Source organism: Eptesicus fuscus, chromosome 6 (assembly GCF_027574615.1).
Source record: "Eptesicus fuscus isolate TK198812 chromosome 6, DD_ASM_mEF_20220401, whole genome shotgun sequence".
NCBI lineage: Eukaryota > Metazoa > Chordata > Mammalia > Chiroptera > Vespertilionidae > Eptesicus > Eptesicus fuscus.
Genome location: NC_072478.1, coordinates 69,336,606 through 69,357,307, shown reverse-complemented (window position 1 = coordinate 69,357,307; position 20,702 = coordinate 69,336,606). Strand labels below are relative to the sequence as shown.

Genomic DNA, 20,702 nt, shown 5'->3' with positions numbered 1-20,702 from the left:
GGCCACATCAGTTATTCTGAATCCCTTCAGCAGTAGCACAAGTAAAATAAAATAATATCTTACATATTTCCCTCCAGCCTTGATGTGTTATTTGTAGACTACAAGAGGCCACAAATTCTGTCTCCCTCCCCTCCACTCAATCTGATCTGTTACTAGTAATTAAATACAGATGTACTTCAGCACCTGCTTTTCTGTGCTATTGGAATCTTCTCCTTTCTAGTTGGAAGAATTCGTAAACTTTAGAAAAGTATGGATTTATGCACTCTTCACATACTAATACAGAAGTTAAGGAATGCATTTTGTTTTTCTGGTGAGTTTATGGCCAAAACTTCATTATCTTGATGAATGGGTAGCCTTAGCATGAAAATTAAACAATACAGAGAAGCACAAAGAAAGTAAAATTCTCTTGAAGTCGACCATCTTAAAAATACTTTTACTAACACCTTTGAAAAGAAGGACAATGAGTTTTCCTGGAGAGAAACTTAAAGAAAAATAATTTTAGATTTTATTGTTTTAACATTGTATTGGAGATTGGATAAAAATAGTTTTCTTTTTTTAAATTCCTTTATTTTGTAGTTTTAGAAAAATTTCATACAGAAAAATATAACTCAAACTGGTAAGGACAAAAATATTAGGTTTTTCTTTGATTTTAAGACACACAAAGAATGGCAATAATATGAAATTTATCTTTGTCAGAATATCTAAATGTGGCTATTTTCTGTTTGGAACCAGGTCACTCCATTCCAACCTTGCTTTGGGTTTGCATCTGTTATTGGAATTAAATGTACACTGGCCAGTTAAACATGTTCAAGAACAATTCTTAGGTACATGTAACTTTTATTTTGTTAGCTTTGTTTTTTAAAGGAAGAAATTTTCTTTCTTCAGGCGTCTTAATCCACATTCAATATCTGCATTTGAAGCCAATGAAGAACTGAGTCTCCATGTTGCTGTTGAAGGCAAAATTTATCTGACTGTCTACTGTCCTGCAGATGTTGCCAATAGAGTAAGCAGTATGTCCTCAAGTGACAAACTGATGAAATGGGAAGTGCTTGGTGTACAGGGGGCACTGCTGAGTCACTTCATACAGCCAGTTTATATCAGTGGCATAGTTGTCGGTGAGTGTACTCAGTACCTCCTGTTGCTTTTACAAGGAAATACACTGTATTTATCAGTATAAACTCAGGTTGTCCATATGTGATGTTTTATTTAAGGGGAAAAACAACAACACAGATCCACTGTTTTGTTGAGCTTTTCATTTCATGGTAACTGGGAATGACACTTAAGTGACTTTTGTTACCTTATCAGAGGCTTATCTATCTATCTATCTGTCTGTCTGTCTGTCTGTCTGTCTAAACAGGGAATATGCTAACTAGCTGGGTGGCACGACCGCTGAGGAGGAGCTGCGCATGCAGATGGGCAGGAGGGGACTGCGTGCTGCCCCCAGCCCCAGGGACTGCGGGAAAGCTGGGGCTGGGAGCGGGCCAGAGTGGAGATACAACATACAGAGAGGCTGGGGCTGGGGGCGGACTGGAGCAGAGACACAACAGACAGGACCACCCCAGCGGACACAACCCTGTGGCCCTGGGTGGGCTCTGAGTGGCTCCCACACAGCTGCTGGCTCTATGCGGGTGAGGCGCGGGTCCTGGCCCCCTGCGGGGTGCCTCCTCGTGCGATTTTAATTGCGCGCTGGGCCTCTAGTATTTAATACTTTAAGTTAGACAGATGTATTCTGTCTTGAACTTTTACTTTAGTTTGCACAATATTCATTTTTTCCCTTTCTTTTGGAAGATGTTTCCTTGAATTTCTCAAAGCTAATAGCTTACATTTAGCTATCCCTGAAATAAAGACATTAGATGCCCATTTAAGTTCTTTCCTACCCTTTTGCTTTTTTCATATATTTAGTTATGATCTTGATCCTCTGCATAGGAAGTAAGTAGAACACAATTTTTCTTTGGTGGGGGATATTGCAGAATGCTGTATTTATATTTGAATGGTTTTCCACCAGACATTATTTCAGTGACAAACAATTTTGGGGCTCATTTCTATAGTTTTCATGGAGTCCTATTTGTTTCCAAGATTTAGGTAATCTTGCGAATCAAGTTAAATACTGTCATTATTTGGCTATTTTTTGCTTACTGTTAAATTTTGGTAACAATTAGATGTGCAAGCTTTAGATACCCACTTTGATAATATCTTTGTTTTTAGGTGGTGCTATTTCTGTTAAATTTTTTTGTAGTTCTGCATATTTTGTACCATTTTCTTTAGGAACTTCTCTTGTAGGGAATGTTTCTTTAGTTGAATATATATGTAGGATATTCTTGCCATTCAACATTTCATGTAATACTGATTTGGTGATGATGAACTCTAACTTTTTCTTTTCTAAGAAGCTCTTCATCTGACCTTCAATTCTAAATGATAGCTTTGGTGGGTAGAGTAGTCTTGGTTGTAGATCCTTCCTATTCATAACTTGGACTGTTTCTTGCCACTCTCTTCTGGTCTGCAAAGTTTCTGTTGAGATATCAGCTTACAGTTGTATGGGTACTCCCTTGTAGTTTACTAAATGCTTTTCTTGCTGCTTTTAAGATTCTCTCTTTGTCTTTAACCCTTGGCATTTTCATTATGATGTGTCTTGGTGTGGGCTTCTTTGGGTTCCTCTTTTTTTGGGATTCTCTGTGCTTCCTGGACTTATAAGTCAATTTTTTCTGCCAGGTAGGGGAAGTTTTCTACCATTATTCCTTCAAATAGGTTTTCAATATCTTGCTGTCTCTATTCTCCTTCTGGCACCCCTATGATGCAAATGTTAGTATGCTTGAAGTTATCCCAGAGGCTCCTTATTCAAATCTTTATATTTTTGGATTTTTTTTCCTTTTGTCCTTCTGATTGTTTTATTGAAGAGAAAGTGAATTTTTAAAAATATTTAAAAATAAATCTTTATTGTTCAGATTATTACAGACGTTCCTCTTTTTTCCCCTCATAGCTCCCCTCAACCCGGTCCCCCACTCCCACCCCATGCCCTTAACCCCCACCACTGTCCTCATCCATAAGTATAAGATTTTTGTCCAATCTCTTCCCGCACCCCTCACACCCCCTTCCCCCTGAGAATTGTCGGTCCACTCCCTTCTGTGCTCCTGATTCTATTATTTTCACCAATTAATTCTGTTCATCAGATTTTTTATTGACTTGATTTTTAGGTTCACTTGTTGATAGATATGTATTTGTTGTCAATTTGTTCATAATTTTTATCTTTACCATTTTCTTCTTCTTCCTCTTCTTAAAGAATACCCTTCAGCATTTCATGTAATCCTGATTTGGTGGTGATGAACTCCTTTAGCTTTTTCTTGTCTGTGAAGCTCTATCTGACCTTCAGTTCTAAATGATAGCTTTGCTTGGTAGAGTAATCTTGGTTCAGGTTCTTGCTATTCATCACTTTGAATATTTCTTGCCACCCCCTTCTGGCCTGCATAGTTTCTGTTGAGAAATCAGCTGACAATCATGTGGGTGCTCCCTTGTAGGTAATTAACTGTTTTTCTCTTGCTACTTTTAATATTCTCTCTTTGTCTTTTGCTCTTGGCATTTTAATTATGATGTGTCTTGGTGTGGTCCTCTTTGGATTCCTCTTGTTAGGGATTCTGTGCGCTTCCTGGACTTGTAAGTCTATTTCTTTCACCAGGTGGGGGAAGTTTTCTGTCATTATTTCTTCAAATAGGTTTTCAATATCTTGCTCTCTCTCTTCTTCTGGCACCCCCATAATTTGGATGTTGGTATATTTGAAGTTGTCCCAGAGGCTCCTTACACTATCTTCATAATTTTGGATTCTTTTTTCTTTTTGCTTTTCCGGTTGGGTATTTTTTGCTTCCTCGTATTTCAAATCTTTGATTCTTGGGATCCTCTAGTCTACTGTTAAATTTCTATATATTATTCTTTATTTCAGACAGTGTATGCTTAATTTCTGGGTGGTCCTTTTCCATTTTTTTGCCATTCTCATTAAGATCCTTGAAGATCTCACTAAGTTCCTCAGAGGTTTCTAGAAGATTCTTGAGTAACCTTATAACTGTGGTTTTGAACTTGATATCCAGTAGTTTGCTTTCCTCCATTTCTTTCATTCGTGACATGTTTCTTTGTCTCCGCATTTTAGCTGCTTCCCTGAGTTGGTAGAGTGGCTTTGTGTGCTAGGTGTCCTATAGGGCCCAGTGGCTCAGCCTCCCCAATCACCTGAGGTGGACAGTCTTGGAGCACTCCTTTGTTGGCTGTGTGCACAGTCTTGTTGTAGTTAAGTCTTGATTGCTGTTGGTATCACTGGGAGGAATTGACTGGGAGGTCACTCCAGGCCAATTGGCTGTGAGGACCCACCGTGTCTATAATGGAAGAACTGCTGTGCTGGAGACACCCTTATGGGACAGGTCTTGCTTCAGTGGGGCTTTGGTACTCACTGAATCTGCCTCTTGAGTGTGTCACTTATGGATGTGAGGAGTTGAAATCTGGTTTCATCTCACACTGACCACTAGGTATACTGGCTTCTGGATCTCCAAGGAGGTGCAAAGTCAGCCAGTGCATGAGGCCACCCAGCAGGAGCTACAGCGAGATCTGCAGAATTCTCCTCTTTGCTTGGGGTTTGTAAGTTTTGGAGCTTTCTGACCCAGCTGCAGTTTGCTAGGTTAGACTGCGAAAAGACAGGCCATTCATATGCAAAAGCCACTGCGCATAGCTTGGGTGGGGTTGTAAATTGGGTGGGGCAGGGTCTCAGGGAATCACCAGGGTGAAGCTAACAGTGATGGCTGCCAGTAAGCCGTCTCTGCGTCTCCACGTCTCGCGTCCCCACGCAGTAACAATGATCCCTGCGAGATAGCCACCCTTGCTTTTCGACCCGATGCCAGACAGTCCAGTTTCTCCCTGTAGGAGTCTGGGTCCCCAGAGTCTCTCTGGAAACTGGAATTCAGAACAGTTGGGAGCTGGTATCTCCCTTCCAATTGAAAAAAAACAGGGCACCCAGTTGCCAGCCCATTTCGTGCGCCTCCGTACCTCTGCTCTTTCGTGCCTCTGCACCTCCTACCCAGTCTCAATGCGCTTTTTCTTTTTACTTCTAGTTGAACTTCTCATCCAGCTTTCCCGTGGTTCTGGATGATAGCCGTTTTGTTTTTTGGTTGTAGTTTGGTGTGGTTGTAAGAGGCAGCACGTATAGGTGTATACCTTATGCTGCCATCTTGGTTTTTTCCCTTCTGATTGTTTTTTGCTTTCTCATATTCCAAAACTATTGATTTGATTATCGGAGTCCTTATGATCTCATCACCTTGCTAAGGTCCTATCTCCAAATACTATCATAATGGGACTTAGGTTTCAGCCTATGAATTTTGTGGTGACACATTTAGTCTGCAGGACAGTATGTAATAATATGTAACATTTTCTTTTGAATTCATGTTTTCTATTCACTATGGATACAATGACTATTCCACAGACCTTATGTCTTTCCAGCTTTTTTCTGTGCCCAAGTATATTTTTAACTAGCCTTCATTTGTCAGTATCTCTTTTATTTATTTTAATTTTTTAAGTAATTTAAAAAAAATATTTTTATTGATTTCAGAGAGAAAGGGAGAGGGAGAGAAAGATAGAAACATCAATGACAAGAGAGAATCATTGATTGGCTACCTCCTGCATGCCCCCTATTGGGGATCAAGCCCGCAACCTAGGCATGTGTCCTTGACCAGAATCAAACCCAGGACCCTTCAGTCCACAGGCTGATACTCTATCCACTGAGCCAAACCAGCCAGGTCATTAGTATCTCTTGATTTGGAACATTCAAAGGAGTGCTTAGAAAAAAGGTGTCAGAAACAACTCGTGTTCTTTTTACATCATTTATATTTTTCAAATAGTCATAATGAGTGTGAGTACAGGGGCTAACAACATGTTGAATGATGTGGACACAAAAACTTTATTTGTGAAATATATCTAGTGGTATTATATAAAGATTATCTTGTAACAACCTCTAACGCTCTAAGACAAAAGAGATCTGCTGTAGAATTACTAATTTTTAAATATGAATGACTGTTCTCTAACTTCTATATTAAGTTTGATGCAGCCCTTATATTAAAAACATTGTATCTTTTTTAGTTCTCTTCAGTTATTTTAACTGAGAACTCTTAAGTTTTTGGTATTGCCCACAATTTTAACCAGAAACAGTAATTCTTTAAAAAATGTGTTGTGAAACCAGAACATTGTAGTACTGGAGCACTTGTAATTTGTGGCCTTTAGATGTGGAAAAGTACTGCCCTTTCACCAGCTTTTTCTCAGCCATGTTTTCCTTCTGCAGTAAGTACTGATTTCATGCTGGAGTCTGAGAAAGCAAGACTGAAGGAGTAATTCTGTCTGGCAAAACCTGTAAAAAGTACCAGTTTCCTTCTGGGTCAGCTCTAACTCTGCTCTCAATCACTGGAATTTGAAATTATTACTCTCCATAGAAAGTTCTTTTTTGAATGGAGATTCTTACTGTCCTTAACTTGCCCAGCTGCAGAAGTAGAAGCCAAAGAGTAGAAGTGAGAGAGGAAAGGTTGCAGGATGAAGGATAAGGAAATGGACATTAGAATCTTTCCAGTCATTTTTCTGTGAGTTTCTTTGGTGTGTGTAATCTATGATGTTAATAGTGTTTGTTCTGTTTTTGCCTTCTAGGTGATGGGAATTGCAGTGATACTAGAGGCTTAGAAATTGCTATCAAACAACGTGTTGATGACGCACTCACTTCAAAACTTCCCATGTTTTACTTGGTTAACCGACCTCACATTAGCTTAGTGCCCTCTGCATTTCTGCTTCAAACGGACGTGGACTATAGGTCCTTGAGTCTGAACTGGGCACAAGGGGACATTTCACTGGAGATTGTGGATGGCCAAAGTGGGAAGATCACTGAAAGGTTAGCATAATTAATTTATTCAAAAACCACATTACTTTTGCAAAAGAATTAATACAAGTTTGAAATAAATACATTTCTAGAAAAAATATTTTTAAAACTGGTACAAAAGAGGGAAAAACCTAAATAGATTATTTTTATGAGAAAGTTATCAAGAAGATGCCCTAACTCTTCCTCAAAGTAAGCACCATTCTGAGGTGGTTCAGAGGAATTTTATAAACCTTTAAAAATCAGAAATTTCCAATATTATCTAAAAAGATGGAAAACATAATGCTTTTATTAGTCAAATGTATCATTGATACTTAAATATGATAGAATATTTCTGCTCCTCCTTCCAAAAGTTACAGACCAACTTCACTTTTACATCCAAGCAAAATTGCTTAAATAAAATAATTAGGAACCAGAATCAAGCCGTACATTAAAATAATAATGTATTTTATATAACAATATCAATTGGTATTTTTTTCTAGGAATGTGTGGGTAGTAATAATAAAAATAACACCAGGTTAGAAACTCTTATTAATGTATTTTGTCAGGTTAATTGATCTAGGAAAAAACATCACATCTCTATAAATTCTAAGTTCTACAACTGTTCTAGATAATGATATACAATAAAGCAGGAATAGATATTTTTGTTAAGGATCAAATGTATCTTTATTAATCCAAAAGTATCATCATAATTGAAATTTCACAGGCATTTTCACTAACATCTAGACAAACATGATTGTTTACTGTTACTTAACAGAAAACTTAATGCATTTGGATAAGAGAAAGAAATGAGATCTAAAATACTTGAAAGGAGGAGGTAAAATTACTATCTTTACATATGGTATCATTTTATACCTGAAAAGCCCAAGAGAATCACCTGAAAACTACCAGAACAAAAACCATGGTGGAAAATTCATATAGAAAGGTCTGTAGTTTTCAAACACATGAGTGTATGTTAACTGTTGTTGCATTTAAACTACCTCAACACTTATGGCTTAAAAACAACCACTTACTACTGCTCACAAGTCCTTACGTCAACTGAGTTGATTTGGTTGGGCTTGAAGGTCCACTTAGTCCTTGTGTTCTCTCAGCCTCTAGTAGACGAGTCCCAGCTGGCTCACATGGCAGAGGAAAGAGTCCCAAGAGAATGAGAACTCAAAGCCTCCTGAGGCACCAGCACAGAACTGACACATGATCTATTCTGTTCGCCAAAACAAGTCACAAAGCTAGCCCAGATTCAAGGGTAGGAGAAATCAAACACCACTTCTTGAAGGGTCAGTTTGAAAAATGATATTGTTAAAAGCATGGAGACGGAGAAATGAAGGATTTGGGCAGTTTTTATAATCTGTCGCAAGAGCCAAGTAATGAGAAGATAAAATGAAGGGAAGGAGTTTCAATAGCAAAAACGTTCATGATGTGTTTTTATTAAAAACATAGAAAAAATATATATGTGCATACATGCCCATATACATGGAGGATCAGGAGGTTGTTGTGTATATTTTACTTTTTTAGTGAGTCAAAGTTTACATACAGTGAAATGCACTGACAGTTTCATGAATTTTGACATATATACATACTTGTGTAACCATCACCCTAGTCAAAATGCAGGATATTTTTATCTCAGAAAATATTTCTGTTCCCCCTTCTGGACAGTTCTTAGTAGAACCACTATTTTAATTTGGATCACCATAGGTTAATTTTGCTTTAAGCAATAAAAATTTACCAAGTATCTATCTTCTACTTTAATTTTAATTTGATACTATAATAACTTAAAATGTAATTACATTAAAGAAATTAACTTCAGAAAGTAATTATATTAAAAATATTTTTATGTAAAAAATTTCACTATATGTATTGCACATAAATTGAGGCAAATACCTGTCTATTCTATGTTGATGTTAATCCCTACAGTTGCCAAAGTAAATTGTTGAATAATAATGAGTGACTGCTTCATTTCTTTCACAGTTCTCCATTTAAAAGTGGTGTGTCGATGGCAAGTCGGCTGTGTAAGGCTGCAATGCTAAGTCGATTTAACCTGCTTGCTGGTGAAGCTAAGAAAGAGGATGTACTTGAAGCTAGTACATATCATGCAGCTAAGGTAAGTCCTTAAAGGAATGTAGTTGATCATAGGAATATAATTTAAGAAAAAAATAAGGTAGTAATTTTACGATGATATGTAGCAAAAATTGGTTGAATAGTTCCTGAATATAGGATATTGCCATGTAGTGGTAAACTTAATTTTTAAATAAACATGCCAGAAACTGGAAATGTAAATAAGTGTTGTCACTTAAAGTAGCCAGGGGGTTTGTGCTTCATATGATGTGTACTTTGACATTGCTCAAACCTGCTGTCATGCCCAGAAAAACAAAATGAGAACAAAGCTTCTTCTGTACATGATATTAACTGTGCTAACTAGAGAAGTTAATTATTCTAAATTAACACATTATGATAAAAAACAAATGAATTTTTCTGTCTTAATTTTGTGAAATAGCTTTAATTTCAGCAGGTGATTTAGGCCTGAGTAAGTAGGTGATGTAGATAACCTTTTTCTTCCTTTCTTTTTTTTTTAAATTCTATATTGTTTCAAGTATTACTATGTCCCCTTTTTCCCCCATTGACTTCTCCCTGGCCACTCCCACTCCCCAGCACATGCACTCACACCCCTACTGTCTGTGTCCATTGGTTATGTTTATATGCATGCATACAGGTCCTTTGGTTGATCTCTTACCACCCCCCTCCTCTATCTACCCTCTTAGGTTTGACTGTCTGTTCGATGCTTCTATGTCTCAGGATCTATTTTTATTAATCAGTTTATGTTGTTCATTATATTCCACAAATGAGTGAGATCATGTGATATTTATCTTTCTCCTACTGGCTTATTTCACTTAGCATAATATTCTCCGGGTCCATTCATGCTGTTGCAAATAGTAAGAGTTCTTTCTTTTTTACAGCAGCATAGTATTCCATTGTGTAAATGTACCACAGTTTTATAATCCGCTCATCTGCGATGAGCACTTAGGCTGTTTCCAAATCTTAGCTATTGTAAATTGTGCTGCTATGAACATAGGGGTGCATATATCCTTTCTGATTGATGTTTCTGGTTTCTTAGGATATATTCCTAGAAGTGGGATTACTGAGTCAAATGGGAGTTCATTTTTAATTTTTTGAGGAAACTCCATACTGTTTTCCACAGTGGTTGCACCTGTCTGCATTCCCACTAGCAGTGTACGAGGGTTCCTTTTTCTCCGCATCCTCGCCAGCATTTGTCGTTTGTTGATTTGTTGATGATAGCCATTCTGACAGGTGAGAGAATGGCTATCATCATTGTCATTTTGATTTGCATCTCTCAGATGATTAGTGACTTTGAGCATGTTTTCATATGTCTCTTGGCCTTCCGTATGTCCACTTTCAAAAAGTGTCTATTTAGGTCCTTAGCCCATTTTTTGATTGGCTTTTTAATCTTCCTTTTGTTAAGTTGTATGTGTTCCCTATAAATTTTGGAGATTAAACCCTTATAACATTGGCAAATATGTTCTCCCATGCAGTGGGCATTCTTGTTGTTTTGTTGATGGTTTCTTTTGCTGTGCAGAAGCTTTTTATTTTGATGTAGTCCCATTTGTTTATTTTCTCCTTAGTTTCCATTGTCCTAGGAGCTGTATCGGTAAACATATTGCTCCGACATATATCTGCTGTTTTGCTGCCTATGGATTCTTCTTAGATTTTTATGGTTTCCTGTCTTATGTTTAAGTCCTTTATCCATTTCGAATTTATTTTTGTGTATGGTGTAAGTTGGTGGTATAGTTTCATTTTTTAGCATGTATCTGTCCAATTTTCCCAACACCATTTATTGAAGAGACTGTCTTGATTCCATTTTATGCTATTGCCGCCTTTGTCAAATATTAATTGAGTATAATGGCTTGGGTCGATTTCTGGATTCTCTTTTCTGTTCCATTGGTCTATATGTCTGTTCTTGTGCCCGTCCCAGGCCGTTTTGAGAACAGTAGCTTTGCAATATAGCTTGATATCTGGTATTGTGATCTCTCCAACTTTGTTCTTTCTCAGGATTGCTGCAGCTATTCAGGGTCTTTTTATCCCATATGAATTTTTGGAGAGTTAGTTCTAGATCTGTGAAATAAGCCATTGGTATTTTAATGGGGATTCCTTTGAATCTATAGATTGCTTTGGGTAGAATTTTAATGATGTTGATTCTACCAATCCGTGAACATGGTATGTTCTTCCATCTGTTTATGTCTTCCTCTATCTCTTTTTCCAACATCCTATAGTTTACCAAGTATAGATCTTTTAACTCCTTAGTTAAGTTTATTCCCAGGTATCTCAATTTTTTTGTTGCAATGGTAAATGGGATTTTTTTTTTTTTTTTTTAGTTTCTGTGAGTTCATTATTGGTATATAAAAAAGCCATAGATTTCTGGGTGTTAATTTTGTATCCTACTACATTGCCAAATTCATATATTTAATGTAGTAGTTAGTTGATGGAGTCATTAGGGTTTTCTATGTACAATATCATGTCATCTGCAAATAATGACAATTTTACTTATTTTCCAAATTGGATGCCTTTTATTTCTTCTTCTTGTCTGATCGCTATGACTAACACTTCCAGTACTATCTATATATATAAAAGCCTAAATGACCATTTGACCATTCGGCCTTTCGACCGGTAGCTATGATGTGCACTGACCACCAGGGGGCAGACGCTCAATGCACAGGCATGGAAACATGGAACAAACAGATGAATCTCAGAGGGAAGGGGGAGCAGGGAGAGCAGGAAGAGATTAACTAAAGATCGTATATGCATACTAGAGGCCCGGTGCACAAAATAGGTGCATGGGGGGGGTGTTCCCCTCAGTCCGGCCTGCACCCTCTTGCAATCTGGGACCCCTGGCTCCTAACCGCTGGCTTGCCTGCGTGCCTGATTGCCCCTAACCGCCTCTGCCTTGGCCCCTGCCACCGCTGCTTCATCCAGAAGGACATCCAGAATGATGTCCAGAAGGTTGCTCGGCTGTCCAGTCTAATTAGGATATTACACTTTTATTATCATAGACTAGAGGATGGTGCACGGATTCGTGTACTGATGGGGTCCCTCGACCTGGCCTGCAGGGATCAGGCCGAAACTGGCCCCGTGCATGGGTTTCTGCACAGATGGGGTCCCTTGGCCTGGCCTGCAGGGATCAGGCTGAAACCAGCAGTCTGACATCCCCCTAGGGGTCTCGGATTGTGAGAGTACAGGCAAGGCCGAGGGACCCCACCAGTGCACAAATCTATGCATCTGGCCTATAGTGTTGAATAAGAGTGGTGAAAGTAGGCATCCCTATCTTGTTCCTTTTCTTAGGGCCGTGGTCGGCAAACTGTGGCTCGCGAGCCATATGTGGCTCTTTGGCCCCTTGAGTGTGGCTCTTCCACAAAATACCATAGCCTGGGCGAGTCTATTTTGAAGAAGTGGCGTTAGAAGAAGTTTAACCCTTTGCACTTGCTTGCTTTTTTCTTGATTCCTTTATTCTAATGCTAACCGTGTTGAGTCACACTCGACATCCGAGTGCACAAGGTTGTTTAAAAAATTTGGCTCTCAAAAGAAATTTTAATCATTGTACTGTTGATATTTGGCTCTGTTGACTAATGAGTTTGCTGACCACTGTCTTAGGGGAAATGGGTTTAGTTTTTGCCCATTGAGTATGATGTTGGCTGTAGGTTTGTCATACAAAGCTTTTATTATGTTGAGGTATGATCCCTCTATTCCCACTTTGCTGAGAGTTTTTATCAAGAAAGGGTGTTGGATTTTGTCAAATGCTTTTTCTGCATCGATTGATATGATTATGTGATTTTTGTCTCTCAATTTGTTTATGTGATGTATCACATTTATTGATTTGCAGATATTTTACCAGCCTTGCATCCCCAGAATAAATCCCACTTAATAATGGTGTATTATCGTTCTAATGTAATGCTGGATCTGATTTGCTAGATTTTTGTTGAGGATTTTAGCATATGTGTTCATCAGGGATGTTGGCCTGTAATTCTCTTTCTTTGTAGTGTCTTTATCTGGTTTGGGGATTAGGGTAATGCTGGCTTCATAGAAAGAGCTTGAAAGTGTTCCTTCCTCTTGAATTTTTTGGAATAGTCTGAGGAGGGTAGGTTTTATTTATTTATTTATTTATTTATTTATTTATTTATTTATTTTAATGTTTGGTAAAACTCCCCTGTAAAGCTGTCTGGCCCAGTGCTTTTGTTTATTGAAAGTTTTTTGATTACTGCTTTAATTTCCTCCGTAGTTATCAGCCTATTCAAGTTTTTTTATTCTTCCTGATTGAGTTTTGGAAAATTGTATTTTTTCTAGGAATATATTCATTTCTTCTGGGTTGTCCATTTAGTTGGAATGGAATTGTTCATAGTATTTTTTTTTTTTTTTACAATCTTTTGTATTTCTGTGGGGTCAGTTGTTATTTCACCTCTTTCATTTCTGATTTTTTTTTATTTGGGTCCTCTCTCTTTGCTTCTTGGTGAGCTTGGTAGAGGTTCATCAATCTTGTTTATCCTTTCAAAGAACCAGCTCTTTTGTATTATTATTTTTTAGTCTCTATGTAACCTTTTTCTTTCTTGAAAAATATTTATTCTTTTGCCCCACCAGTGTGGTTCCATTGGTTGGAGCGTCATCCCCTATACGGAAAGGTTGTGGGTTTGATTCCCAGTCAAGGCACATATCTGGGTTGTGGGTTCAATCCCCAATGAGGGTGCATATGGGAGGCAATTGATCAGTGTTTCTCTCTCTCTTCTCCTGTCTAAAATCAATAAGCATGTCCTCGGATGAGGATTAAAAAAAATTATTCTTTTTTTAGTATTACATAATGCATGTTTAAGTAAAGAATTTGGTAATTTTTTTAAAGCACAGAGGAAAAATATAATTTGTAATCCCACCTACTAATCAAATATAATACTCTTGATCTTGAAATGTAAGCATCGTATTTTAGTTTCTTGTATTGTATAGGGGGGTATGCATAATTTAAAAATATTAAGACTATCCTGGATAATTATCTTTTTAAAAAAATACATTTTATTGATTTTTTACAGAGAGGAAGGGAGAGGGATAGAAAGCTAGAAACATCGGTGAGAGAGAGAAACATCATCAGCTGCCTCCTGCACACTCCCCACTGGGTATGTGCCCACAAGCAAGGTACATGCCATTGACTGGAATTGAACCTGGGACCCTTGAGTCCGCAGGCCAACGCTCTATCCACTGAGCCAAACCAGTTAGGGCTGGATAATTATCTTTTTAAATCTTTTTTCATTCAACATAATATATGAACCATGTTCTCATAATATGACATATCCATGTGATTAAGTTATTAAATATATAAATTGTTTCTGATAATCTAATTTCAGTTTCATGATATAGTATTGTGTGAGTGTCTCTAATTTCACCAATATCTTAATGCTCAAACTGTATAATCCCTATCTGTAAAGCAATTATATTAACTACAGGCTTATCTGTATGTACACATATTTTTAAGTACAAAAGCTTATCTGGATATTTTCTGGTTTTTTGTGGCATAAAAAGGTTGCAAATCATCTCTGTACAAACAAGTATAAAACCAGACAAAATAGTGAAAAACAATCTTTTCACAGCTTTGGAAGTTGACTAAAGGCAGAAAATAAACTGAAAAGTGTATGTTCTTGAAAAACCACTAGAACTCTGAATCAGAACAGGAGTTTGTGTGCTTTTGCCCAAGGTAGTTTTCCGGTCCCTCTTCTTCCTATCTGCTAGTTTGAATGGCAGGAACTGTAGTTTTATCAGACAGAGGGAGGATGCCATAACAGTAGTAGACTTGCTACTAGAGAGGGTAGTCTTGATTTGGGGCTTTGTCAGCTAAATGTGTCCAGACTGATAGGAAACAAATAGGGGAGTCAGTAACTTTACTGGCCTAGGGGTACAGTTCTGGTTGGGGCGAGTGGCGGACCAACTTAGTGACGTGGGTAGATTTTGGAATTGAAGGAGCCATGGAAGGACTGAGATAAACTCTCCCTCTATCCCTGGCTGATTGAGAAACTATACCATGCGTAAGGAGAGGCAGGAAGGCCCAGTAGGAGCTGGTGAAGAGTAAAACTGTGAGGGAAAACTAGCTACTATAGTAAATGTAACCCACCACCACCACCCCAAACACACATGGATCAGAAGACGGTGGAAGCCTTGCAGGTTTTTGAGGTGTTTGAGCACAAGGTCTGCTGAAATCATAGGCTTATCACTGAGCTATGCAGATACAGGGTAATCATTAGGAAGCCAGGCTAAAACAAAATCCCAACTATATGCTGTCTGCAAGAGACACATTAAATTCAAAGACACAAATAATAGATGGAAATTAAAGGATGACAAAATGACATACCATGCAAATAGTAGCAATAAGAGAGCTGGAGTGTTTATAATTGATGTCAAACAAATGTATATTAAGATGAGAAATATTACTAGAGACAAAGAACAACATGGTGAAAGGTTAATACATAAGGAACATATAACAACTGTGTATAGGTGTAACAACAGAAATCATTATATATTTGGAAATTAACCTCTGGATAACCCATAAGTCAGAAGAAATAATAGGAAAATTCTTTCGTACAATAAAGGAAGAACACTTCTCAGCTCATTTTAGACGGTCAGAGTCTCAGGAACATGAATGCAGAAATTCTGAATAAGATATTGACAGACCAAATCCAACAACATATAAAAGGGATTATGCTAGTACACCTTGATCAAGAAAATTATTCCAGGAATGCAAGGTTGATTTAACGCCAGAAAATCATTTGTTATACATTATATGAATAAATTGAAGTTCAAAACCTACACAATTATCTCAAAAGATGGATGAAATATACTTGACGAAACCCAACACCTAATCACAATAAAAACACTGAATAAATAAAAAGTAGACGTAAACTTCCTCATCTTTTTTTTTTTAAAAAAAAAACCTCACCTGAGGATATTTTCCCATTGATTTTTAGAGAGAGTAGAAGAGACGGGAAAGAGAGTGAGAAATATCAATGTGAGAGAAACACATCGATTGGTTGCCTCCTGCATGTGCCTTGACCAGGGAGGAGCCTGCAACCTAGGTGCCCTTGCCTGGAATTGAACCTGGGACCCTTCAGTACACAGAGGCTGACCCTCTATCCACTGAGCCAAACCAGCTAGGGAACTTCCTCATCTTGATAAACAGCATGAACTATAAATCTACCATTGACATTCACACTTAATGGTGAAAGACTGACTACTCTTCCTCTCTTCTCCCCCCAAGATTGGAGAAGAAGGCAAGAATGTCAGATCTTACTATGTCTATTCAACATTATTCTTGCAAGAAAAAGACTGGAAAGGAAGAAGAAAAACATTCTAAATGATGTAATCTTATATGTAAATTATCTTATGAAATGTGTCAAAAACAAATATCTACATGTGTGAATTTAGCATACAAGAACAATATAGAAAAATAAATTCCAAAAATAAATATATATGGAATGAATACTCCAAAATTAAAATTGGGAAAACAATTTCATTCACAGTAGCATGTAAAATATTTAGTAATAAATTAAACAATAGAAGTATAAGACCTGTGCACTGAAAATGATGAAACATTTCTGAGAGAAATTAAAGACCTAAGTAAATGGAGAGATATACCATTTCATGGATTGGAAAACTCATTATTGTTAGGATGTCAGTTCTGTCCATATTAATCTATGCATTCAATGCAAACTCCTTAAAAAATGCAGCAGGCTTTTGTGTGGAAATTGGCAAGCTGATTCTTAAATTGATGTGTAAATCCAAAGGATATAGAAGAACTAAAACAATTTTTGAAAAGAATAAAATTGGTAGACTTATCCTACCTCATTTCAAAATCTATCATAAAGGCACAGTAATCAAGCCAACATTAACAGGGAACTCATACACTTAACAAAAGGAAGATAACCCAATAAAAAAATGGGCAACATACCTAAATAGATACTTTTTGAAAGAAGACAGAAGGAAGGCCAAGAGACATATGAAAACATGCTCCAAGTCACTAATCATCCGAGAGATGCAAATCAAAATGACAATGAGGTACCATCTCACATCTGTCAGAATGGCTATCATCAACAAATTGACAACAAGTGCTAGGGAGGATGCGGAGAAAAAGGAACCCTCGTGCACTGCTGGTGGGAATGCAGACTAGTGCAGCCACTGTGGAGAACAGTATGGAGTTTCCTCAAAAACCTAAAAATGGAACTCCCCTTTGACCCAGTGATCCCACTTCTAGGAATATATCCCAAGAAACTAGAAACACCAATTAGAAAGGATATATGCACCCCTATGTTCATAGCAGCACAATTTACAATAGCTAAGATTTGGAAACAGCCTAAGTGCCCATCAGCAGATGAGTGGATTAAAAAACTGTGGTACATCTACACAATGGAATACTACGCTGTGGTAAAAAAGGAGTTCTTACCATTTGCAACAGCATGGATGGAACTGGAGAGCATTATGCTAAGTGAAATAAGCCAGTCAGAGAAAGATAAATATCACATGATCTCACTCATTATGGGATATAATGAACAACATAAACTGATGAACAAAAATAGATCCAGAGACAAGAGAAACATTGGTCAGACCATCAAACCTCAGAGGGAAGGTAGGGGAGGGTGGGGGTAAGGGGGAGAGATCAACCAAAGGACTTGTATGCATGCATATAAGCCTAACCAATGGACACAGACAACAGGGGGTGAGGACATGAGTCGGAGGTTGGGGGGGGGGGGTAATGCCGGAATAAGGACACATATGTAACACCTTAATCAATAAAGAAATTTAAAAAGTTTAAAAAAAGAATGTATTGATATAATGATAGAGACAGATAGATGAAGCTAAAATTATGAAACTTCCAAGGAAAACATGAGAAAATACTTATATTCTTAAATTAGGGAAAATTTTCTTAGATATGACAACCAAAAGCACAATCCACAAATAAAAAAAATTATTATTTAGATTTCAAAATTTAAAACTTGGCTTTAAAAGTCATTTGGGTCGATGTTCAACCACTGAGCCACACTGAGCAGTAATTAAATATTTTAATTTTTAAAATGTCAAACTGAAGAGACAAAATTAGAGATACTTATTTTTCATAAATCAAATTCTGCCTATGTTCTATAATTGAAATTTTTTTTCTTTCTATAGTGTTTGTCTGGATCCTATCAAGAAGCTAAAACTTTGTTGAAATCCTACTTACAGCAGCATGGCTATGGCGCCTGGATTGTGAAATCTCCCTGTATAGAGCAATTTAGTATGTGAATTAGGCAATCCATTGTCACATTAAAAATCTTTTCTTTTTTTTGTTGTGTATTGACTAGTAAATTAAAAATATGTTATATTGGTGATTTTCAGCTTTCAAAATCAGAATCTTACAATAGCAGTGCCTAGAGATAGCTGAAAATTTGTAAATATTCATGTCAAAGTACATTGAAGCATTAGGGTTTTGAAGTTTTACTTTTTAGAAAAATAATTACCTTATTCATTATTGTAGCCATTTTGTATTTATTTTTACAAACATAAAAATAAATAAAGCCATTACCCTTTTTGCAGTTCAAGAGAAAATTCTTTCTTTTAAGTTTTTGTTTTAAAGCTATTCATATAGCAAAAGATATTCAACATTGTGTCCTGGCATCTCACTTAATTTTTTAAAAATATATTTTTTATGATTGATTTCAGAGAGAGGAAGGAAGGGGGGAGAGAGAGATAGAAACATAAATGATGAAGAGAGTATCATTGATTGCTGCCTCCTGCACTTCCCACGCTGGGGATCAAGCCTATAACCCGGGCATGTGCCTTGACCTGGAATTGAACCATGACCTCCTGGTTTATAAGTTGATGCTCAACCACCAAGCCACACCAGCCAGGCTCACTTAATTTTTTTAAATTAAAAATTAGAATCCAAGAATACAAATAATAATTTTTACTCATTTGTTGGTTAATTCAACAGACATTTGAGTGCATAGTATTTGCAATCACCATACTACGTGATAGTAAAAACCAGTAACTAAAACACCCATTTCTTGTGCCAAACTGCACATGTAAATGCAGAAAAATGTTAAACATGTTAGGGAATAATTTGATAAATGAGTTATTCTGATTAATAGAAGATTATCATGAATGCTTTTAAGATTGCTCAATTTCAAGTGTCCTATAAGATCCATCCAAATGTGAATTCTTTATAATAAGATCACTAAAAGATTGTTTAGCTTTATATTTGTTTATACAATTATAATGCTTAGATGAGAAGGGAAAGTTTAGTTACTCTTGAGTTAGAATATGTATCTTTAGTAAAGCTATGCATTTATTTCATACTTTAGCCTCTTCAACTTATTCCTTAGTTTCAGTCACAGGTGAATTATTTAAACATTATTGGTTCTCAGACTTTATCCCCTTTTAGCTTGAATCTTCATCAAATTTACTAGAGGCCTAGTGCATGAAATTTGTGCACTGCTAGGGTCCCTAGGCCTGGATGGCAATCATGACCAATGGGGGCCTTCCTTCCTCCAGCTACTGGCTGGGGCCTGCCTTCATTCTGCACTGCCCCCTGGTGGTCACCGCATGTCATAGCGGGCAGTTGAACTCCTAAGGGGTCAATTTGCATATTAGCCCTTTATTATATAGGACTAGAGGCCCCGTGCATGAAATTTGTGCACAGGGGTGTGTGTCCCTCAGCCCAGCCTGCACCCTCTCCAATCTGGGACCCCTCGAGTGATGTCTGACTGCCCGTTTAGGCCCGATCCTACTGGGACGGGCAGTCGGACATCCCTCTCACAATCCAGGACTGCTGGCTCCCAACTGCTCGCCTGCCTGCCTCCCTAATTGCCCCTAACCACTTCTGCCTGCCAGCCTGATCACCCCCTAACCACTCCCCTGCCACCCTGATTGCCCCTAACTGCCCTTCCCTGCAGGCCTGGTCACCCCTAACTGCCCTCCCCTGCAGGCGTGGTCACCCCTAACTGCCCTCCCCTGCAGGCCTGGTCCCTCCCAACTGTCTTCCCCTGCAGGCCTGTGTCCTCCCCCCCAACTGCCCTTCCCTGCAGGCCTGGTCACCCCCAACTTCCCTCCTCTGCCATCCTGGTCACCCCTAACTGCCCTCCCCTGCAGGCTTGATCGCCCCCAACTGCCCTCCCTTGCAGGCCTGGTCCCTCCCAACTGCCCTCCCCTGCTGGCCATCTTGTGGCGGCCATCTTGTGTCCACATGGGGGCAGGATCTTTGACCACATAGGGACAGCCATCTTCTGTGTTGGAGTGATGATCAATTTGCATATTACTCTTTTATTATATAGGATAGAGCCCCTTGCATGGGAGGGGACTGGCTGGTTTGCCCTGAAGGGTGTCCCGGATCAGGGTGGGGGTTCCCTTGGGGCGTGGGGTGGCCTGGGCGAGGGGCCTGTGGTGGTTTGCAGCATGGCCACGCCCCTCGGCAACCCAAGCGGAGGCCCTGGTATCTGGGATTTATTTATCTTCTATAATTGAAACTTTGCAGCTTTGAGCGGAGCCCAGGGCCGGCCAGGAAGTTTGGCTTCCTCCATTGCTGGGGAAACCTAAGCCTCCTGCTGGCTCCATGGCCGCAGCCATTTTTGTTGGGATTTATTTATCTTCTATAATTGAAATTTTGTAGTCTTGAGCGGAGGCCTTGGCCGGCCAGAGCGGGCAGAAAGCTTGGTTCTCTACAGCAGCGGTTCTCAACCTGTGGGTCGCAACCCACAGGTTGAGAACTGCTAGCAGGGTCGCCTAAGACCATCAGAAAACACAGATATTTACATTC

The 20,702-nt window shown here is 38.4% G+C and overlaps 1 protein-coding gene across 1 annotated transcript in view; it reads left to right on the top strand.

Annotated features, from left to right (window-relative positions):
• Nucleotides 1-18,233, top strand: part of ADAD1 (adenosine deaminase domain containing 1) — a 35,294-nt gene extending 17,061 nt beyond the window's left edge. The window contains exons 9-12 of the mRNA XM_008143262.3: nt 886-1,115; nt 6,661-6,898; nt 8,849-8,981; nt 18,080-18,233. Of these exons, the coding sequence (XP_008141484.2) occupies nt 886-1,115; nt 6,661-6,898; nt 8,849-8,981; nt 18,080-18,193 (715 nt within the window). The 3' untranslated portion in view covers nt 18,194-18,233. The remainder of the gene's footprint in view (nt 1-885; nt 1,116-6,660; nt 6,899-8,848; nt 8,982-18,079) is intronic.
• The last annotated feature ends 2,469 nt before the right edge of the window (nt 18,234-20,702 follow it).